This window comes from Ictidomys tridecemlineatus, chromosome 8, assembly GCF_052094955.1.
Source record: "Ictidomys tridecemlineatus isolate mIctTri1 chromosome 8, mIctTri1.hap1, whole genome shotgun sequence".
Lineage (NCBI taxonomy): Eukaryota > Metazoa > Chordata > Mammalia > Rodentia > Sciuridae > Ictidomys > Ictidomys tridecemlineatus.
In genome coordinates, this window is record NC_135484.1 from 143,626,187 (window position 1) to 143,634,075 (window position 7,889).

The 7,889-nt window shown below is 43.7% G+C and overlaps 1 protein-coding gene across 1 annotated transcript in view; it reads right to left on the reverse strand.

Annotated features, from left to right (window-relative positions):
- Nucleotides 1-7,158, reverse strand: part of Nedd9 (neural precursor cell expressed, developmentally down-regulated 9) — a 102,759-nt gene extending 95,601 nt beyond the window's left edge. The window contains exon 1 of the mRNA XM_040282141.2: nucleotides 7,010-7,158. Coding sequence (XP_040138075.2) covers nucleotides 7,010-7,021 — 12 coding nt within the window. The 5' untranslated portion in view covers nucleotides 7,022-7,158. The remainder of the gene's footprint in view (nucleotides 1-7,009) is intronic.
- Nucleotides 7,159-7,889: the final 731 nt, after the last annotated feature.

The window sequence follows — 7,889 nt, forward strand, 5'->3', positions numbered from 1 at the left end:
CTCTGGGTCTCAGTTGCTTCGACCAAAAAATCTTAAAGAAGTTGAAAGAAAAGGGCCTTTAAATTCTCTCTGGGGCGGACAGTGTTGTCACCTGTGTACTCTCTCTGCATTTCTCTGCCTTCTTGAGTTTTGGTTGATCATATAACTGAGTTCTGGGCAAGCGAATGCCGGGGTACATGATTTACTCCACTTTCCAGCCTGCTCCCTAAAATGTCCCACACCTTTCTCACTTACACTGCTGGAAGTGAAGGACTCAGAGATGCTGGAGCCACAGGATGGAAGAAACCCAGATTCCTGAGGATAGCTACCCAGGGGAGTGATGGGCTGTTCCACAAGGGAGAACTCACTTGTATTACGTAAGAGCCACTGAGATTATAGGGCTTATTTGTTACTGCAGCTTACTGTGGCACCATCCTGACTAATAGGGCTACCAGTTCTGAAATTTGGTGTATTTAACAAATGGCACAATACAGGGCAGAGGTAGAAAGAGATTAGAACATGGGCAAGAAGCAGTAGATATCAAAGAAATACTCAAAGATGCTTCTTTAAAATGAACTGGTGAAAAACGGAGAGGGCTCTGGATAATATTAAAGGACAGGGGGCGCATACTTCTTTTTAATGTAATGGTGAGTTTGTGTGGGTTATACTACCCCGTCAAAACTGAAGAGAGAGTTTTTAAAGAGAACAAAGGCAACAATAATGAACATCTCAATAAGAGCACTCAGAATAGGTCTTGGTATTGGCGACACTAGTCTGAGGACCGAAGATCAGCTCTGCCTTTGTGATGTCTGGGTGGTGTTGGCAAGCAAAGGTCACCCGAGGGTTCTCAGCCATCCCATCTGGAGGAGTCCACTGTCCTTGATTAAAATGAGACCGTGAAGTCTCCCCCAGGTTTTTGTTGTGCTGCTTCCAGAATTTTTTTCACCGTGCGTGGAATGAAAAGCAGTTAGGTCTGGGTGGCTGCTGATCAGCGGGGGGGGAGTAGATTGTTTCTGTGATGCTCTTACTTTCATCTTTTGCAGACGGGATTCCCACGGATAGAGTTTTCATCTTCACTTTATTTTTACTGAGTAAAAAGCACCCTTTTCAAGCAACCTCCCAAGCTGCATATTTTAGAAGACATGGAGCCTAGTTGTGGGAAAAGAAAACCACAGAAGACAGTGAAAAGCCACTGACCCAGTGTCCGGTCAGAAAAAGCGTCTGGCAGGAACAGGAAAGCCGGTCTGAGCTTTGGGGTCACTTTCTGCATGGCAGCTCCTGTTTACTTTAGGGACATTGGTCAGTGTCTTCTTGGCAGGCTGCAATACGGCTGGACTTTGTGACCCATAAACAAACACAGAGAGCCGTCAGCAATCCCATCTGGGGGAGTCCACCGTTCTTGATTAAAACGAGACTGTGAGGTCTCCCTCCAGACGCGCCTCTTTGCAGGCCCAGCCACTCTGACACCTGCAGGGCCCTTCATCTTTGAATATGCTTCTCATTTTCCAGACAAGCCCGGGGGATCTGCATCCCCCAACTCCTGTCTGCACTACATTGCCCTTTAGTGCTGATTTATACCTCAATAAAACTACATGTCGGAAAGGAGAATTGGTTTGATTCTACAGCTGACATGATTTACACAGGCTTTAGTTTTGGAATACGCAGTACTTGTGAAGAGGTCTTTGCAACGCAATGTGATGTGATGATCTGCATCCACAGAGCTCATGACAACGAGAAAGGCCAAAAATGTCCGCAAGCACCTGCTAAGCACCTGCTAAGCACAGGACCACCCAGCTTTGGTAAGAAAAGTCCTCTTACAAGATCAGCATCTACAACTTCAAGCAAGAAGCCTCAAGATTTTCTGAGTATCAGAAACCCCCCTGGAACCTGCTAAAATAATACATCATTGTGCCCCACCCTAGACCCTCTGGTTGTATTCACTGAGAATGGGCAATTTGTTTTTAAGAAACTTTAGAGGTGACTCTGAGCACACAGGATTCATGAAGCACTCACCTTCAAATTAGGAAATAAAACTTATATTTCTCTCTGGTTTTAACCAGTTACCACCACTGAACTACAGGCTGGAAAGAAGGAAAGGGAAATAAATGTTTTTTGGATGCTTATGTATGTATGTGTGTGTGTGTGTGAGGCATCATGGTAGACATGATGCTTGATTTTAAGTGTCAAAGTATTTTTTGTTTAAATCTTGTAACAGTCCAACAAACTTGGGACTATCTTTCTTTTGCAAAAGATAAGGATAACTGGAAATTGTGGATAATGCTGCCAGGGACATGGAAGTCCAAAAGAGAAACTAGAAGTTCAAAGAAGTATGCAATATTACAAAAGAGCAGGGCAGAGATTTGCATCCAACTCTCTTTGAATCCACAGCATACACATTTCCTACTAAGCCACGTGGCCTGACCTGCCTCCTGGCCACTCTTCTGTGTTCCCGGTGTCAGGCCAAATATTTTAGGATTTGTAATAGGTTATACTTTTATCTACTTAGGGACTTTACAAGAAATTTCTTCCCCTCAGCTTTATTGAAGCATAACTGGCAAATAAAATTTGTGTATATGTAAGGTTTATACATGCTTTTAGGTTGGCCTTTTGAAAAAAAAGGCTGAATAGAATTCTACTCTATGCATGTGTATGTATACATATACCACAGTTTCTTCATCTATTCCTGGATCCACAGACACATAGATGGTTTAAATTATGGATAATGCTGCTTTGAACATGGGTACACAGACATCTCTTTAATCTACAGATTTCAATTCCTTTGGATGTATACCCAGAAGTGAGTTTCTGGGTCATGTGGTGGTAGTTCCATTTTTACTTTTTTGAGGAACCTCCATAGTTTTCCGTAATGGCTGTACCAGTTACCTTTCCCACTAATAGTGCGGGGAAGGGGCCCCTTGTGTGCACATTCTCGCCCACACATCTATCTTTTGACTAAAACCCTTCCTAACAGGTGTGGGGTGATATCCCGTGATGGCTTTAATTTGCATTTCCCTGATGATTAGTGGCGTTGAGCATCTTTTCAAACACCTGTTGACCATCTCTAGTGCCTTCTTTTGAGAGATGTCTTTTTTAGCTATTTTGCCCATCTTAAAATTCAGGCTATTTTCTTGCTACTGAGTTGTGTGAGTACTTGCAAATTGTGGATATTAAACATTTATGAGCTGTTTGATTTGCAAATATTTGTTCTCATTCCTTAGGCTATGAAAATTTCTGAAGAAGATAATGTTTCACTCGGGGAAAATTCACGGTGGGAAAGTAAACTTCCTACTTGTAGTGGACCCGGGATGTGCCAATCAGAGACCCCACTTCAGGCTGAGCAGCCGTTCCCTCTGCCAGCCACTGGAGGGTTGGCAAGTAAAAACCCACAGAGATTCCTGACTAAGGAGGAGAACAGCTTAATGCACCTCGTGCCTCCTCCTGGGGCTGCCCCGACTCACCTCTGGTCCAGGTAGGGCATAATGTCTCAGCCCCCTGGTATCAATTCCGGACAACTTGAAGGACCATTCAGCTCCAGAGGGCCCTAGTGATTAGCTGTGGTCTTTATTTTAATGTTGACATTGCTCTTTATTTATTCCTACTTATTTTGCTCTTCATAAAGCACCTGTGATCCTGTCTCCATCCCAGAACATGACCTGGGATGTTACTGCATCAAGTTGTCCTTGTGGAACATTAGGCTCATATTTAGGCAGAGGGACGGGCTGAATTGGGCCATGTCCTTTGGTTTGCTTGCTGAAGTCTGCACCCTGCCACCTTACAATGAGGCTTTATTTGGAGACAAGGTCTTTACAGAAGTAACCAAGCTAAAGTGAGGTCATGAGGCTGGGCTCTCATCCACAGGCAGACAGGAAAACTCATGGAGACCAGGGACAAAATGGCATCTAAAAGCCGTGGAGAGAGGCCTCGGGAGAAAATAACCCTGCCGACACCTTGGTCCTGGACTTCCAGCCTCCAGAACATCGAGAAAATAGATTTCTGTTGTGCCAGCCACCCAGGCCGCAGTACGGAGCACACAAAAACAGGCAGGCTTAGGGGTGCTTCTTCATTTTGATCCCTACTGTTTCATCTTGACTCTTAAGGAACCACCTAGAAATCTGAACAAGTTAAACTGTCTTTTAAATATAATGATGCACAGTGATAATTTTCACCCAATGGAGTTTTCATTTTCCTTAAAAGATGTCAGAATAATCATATTTTCAAGGGGAGGTTAGGGGATATGTGAATTCCCCCTCTTCACGGCACCTGCCTTTTAGGACATTGACCACAGACCTGCGGAAGATGTAAGTTCACAGTGTAGATGACTGCCTGGACCCGTGTTTAACTTGTATTTAGTGGGCGGGGAGGGTAAAATTCTCAAATTCTCAGTCAACACTTTTTTGGTCTTCTGGGAAGCAAGAGTTCAATTTGGCTGTTTTTTTTTTTTTTTTTTTTCAGATAAACCAAACACAGAATGCCCACCTGCCAGCTTCCTGCCCTAGGAGGAGAGGAAAGGGTAAGAATGCCAAAGAAACAGGTTTGCAGTTGAAAAGATTCTTCTTCAAAGCCTTCAGGCTCTCCGAGGCAGCTCTCCACCCCGGCCAGTGCAGCCCTGGCCAATGTTTAACCGCCGCTCCCTGGAAATGGGCAAAACCAAACAACTCAGGTGGGAGCGGTGGGCTGCCTCGCCCCTCTGCAGCCCGCTTCTGCTCCTACTCATCTTTATACGGTGGCCTAGGGCTGGCTTTTATTCTCTGAGGGTTTTTTTCAGGGAGCTTGATTTTAAGAGAATTTATGAACTAAGCACTTTTCCCCAAGGATCATTCCTGGCAGTGCCCACACCTGCAGATCTTCAGTGTTGCTCTGGAACCAGGAACCTGCAGCTTAAGGAAGCTCAGGAGAGCCACCGAGTGTAACCTGCAGCCCTGCACCAGGTTCCCGGGCCTGTCTCTCACCAGGCTTTCCCTACAACCTGCTTCTCCTGTCTTTTCTTGTTAGTGAGTTCTGTGAGCTGCCAGGGACGGAACCCAGGACCTCACGCATGGGAGGCAAGCGCGGTACCACAGAGCTGTGCCCCAACCCTCGACTGCACTTCTCATGTGCTTCTTACACAACTCAGGGTGCCATCAGAAAGATAGATGGAGGGCTTAGTAGGAGGGGATTACATTCTAAATAATTTACATATTTCATAATCACCACTTAAAATGGGTGCTGTTCTTATACTTATTTTATGGGTAAAGAAACTGAGGCTCAGAGAAGTTAAGTACCTTGTTCAGGGCTGGCATTTGAGTCAAGCAAAATGGCTTCGCTTCTGTGTCCTTGAGCTGTATGCTGCTCCCGCCCCCAAAGCATCAGAAATGTATCCTTAGGAGGCACTAATGACAAGGAATAAATATCCTTGTTCATTAGGTGATAATGACAGCTGCCAGATATTTGCATTCTATTTAGCCTAATAGGGTGTGTGTGTGTGTATGTGTGTGTGTGTGTGTGTGTGTGTGTACACGGAAATGAAGTTCAATGATGAGGGGGAAATATGCAGAAGTCCCGAAATTACAGATCTCAAGGGAGATTTCCACTCTGTTCACAGATAATTCTAAAGCTCACCGAAGATTTTAGGAGGTGGAGTTGTCTGGTTTTTAGATCTTCAGGACCAAAAGTTGAGAACAACACGTGTTCGAAATAACTTAGTGCTCAAGTGCAGGGACTCAGACGGAACGAAACACTGGCTTCCGGCAGAGAAGACGTTTTGGGTTCTGTTTTTTGTCTCTGTTTTGCAAAGCTGGCTGAGAAGAGATGATTTTGTCTCACTAGAGACACAAAGAAATGAATATTCTTGCTGAATGGCTTGGGGAGTCATAGATCAATGTCATTAATTCCACTTTGAATGAGTGATTTGGTTTAATTGAAACCTCTGAAGTTTCCAATTCCGTGACAGATTTTTTTCCCCAGAATCCCAGGACTGAAGGAGATTTTTAAGAGATCAATTACTTTACCTTAAAACATCACAATGATATGAGAATTGAACTTTAAAAAAAGTTACTTCCAGGGGAATCTTTTACTTGTTTATCAAAATGTTTAAAGAAAATATTTATCATTATATTGACTTACAGCCTTTTTCCTGAAAAATAGAGCCTTCTCCAGATTGACATGGTTTCTCAGTACTTTAAATTTTTTTCTTTTTTTTTTTTTTTTACTGGTTAATTGTGTGTGTGTGTGTGTAATTGATGGATGTTTCTCTCTGTGATACATACAATGGATGATTGCATACAGGAATTAAACTTTTTCTTTTGAGTGCATTACTTTACGTACGTTTTCTCATTTCCTCCTCTAAACCATCTTCCTATCACCATTTTATAAATGCAGAAACAGATTCAAAAGGGTCGAGTAACTGGGTCATGGCCAACCCTACTACCAAGAGCAAGAGAGAGGACATAAATCCAGGCCTCCATGATTCCCAGAGCTACTTCATCAGGCCGTGATGCCTGCCTCCCTTGGAAATCATTTAATAGATCCAATTACATGTATTTTTCCATTTAATTTCCATAAAACCTTTAGGAAACCTTAGTTAGAGAGGGGAATTGACTATTCTTGACCCTAACTTCTGTCTCAGGCCAAGTCAATTTTCTTGTGGAGTGGTAAAATGGAAGTCCAGTGGCTTAAGGTTATTGGCAGAGAAATGAGGCCTCAAGGCCTTGAGGCTAATCCTTATTTGGGTGATCAGCTTCTGCATAGCTCCAGACTCCCTCAGGCACCAGCTGTACTAAGGGTAATATGCTACCAGTATCCCAGAAGGTGCCTTCCCCAGAGATTTGTGGGTGAAACGGGATTCCTTGTGACCATCAGCCTAGCCATGCTAAAAATTCACCAAATGCAAAATCTCGCCGCCTAAAATTAATGTACTTTCCCCCAAAAAATATTAGTTGTATATCTCACATGACAATGGAACACCATTCATATTGTTGTTTTAGAAGAATTAGTCACATGGGGAGAAAAGGGGGGGTGTCAGAAAATGTCTGCTTTCTCTGCCCCTACTCACCCTCGACCACATTTTCCCCCAGGGGATGATGGAGTTCTGGAACTCAAGGAGGACAATTCCAGTGTCTCCGTCTGTTGGCCGCCTTCCTCCTTTCCATAACTCTGCTGCAAGAACCCGGGATGTGCTCCTGCCGCTGTCTCATGTTATGGAACTCACAGCTCACCGAACCTGAAAGCAGAATTTAGGAAGGGGAAGGTGAGGGAACTCTGGAAGGGGTAAAGACCCTTTCCTCATTTCAGGATTGCATCAGAGCAGTCATGAAAGCCAAATCCGTAGACTCGTGAATGGAACCCATCATTCATTCAATATGGAAACCATGTTGGCGCTTTGGCGATGTGAACTTGAGCTTCAAAGATGCATCAAGTATGGTCCTGTTCTCACAGAGCCCAGAGTCAAGTTGGGCAAAATAAAGAAGCGCAGCACCACGAAATGCTACCATTACTCTGGTCAATTATACAATGGGTTCAGTTAAAGCACAGAGGGAGATGATGGACATTCGGCTGAGTCTAGAGTGAGGGGTGAGTGTTTCCAGATCACTAGTGCAGGGGGAGGGATCCCTACCACCTATAGCTTTCTTTAGTCATTGATTTAGCTTATTCTCGTCCCTGCTGCCTCATTAACCCCTTTAATCCAATTTAATATGTTGCTGCTTTTATCAGTTTGAAGACACCAAATGTGCCTGATTCTACCTCTCTCAAGTCACATGATCACTTGAATCATATGCTTTTATTGTTTCCAGAAAGGAGGAAAACTGGTGTTTTGAAAATGTGACTTTGGAAATAGCTTACGTGGAAAGCCCAGAACTTATTTTTTATTTTTTTAGAAGAAAAATAGACTGGACTTTGGTGGGCTCATACTGGCCCATTTTTACTTTCCATTT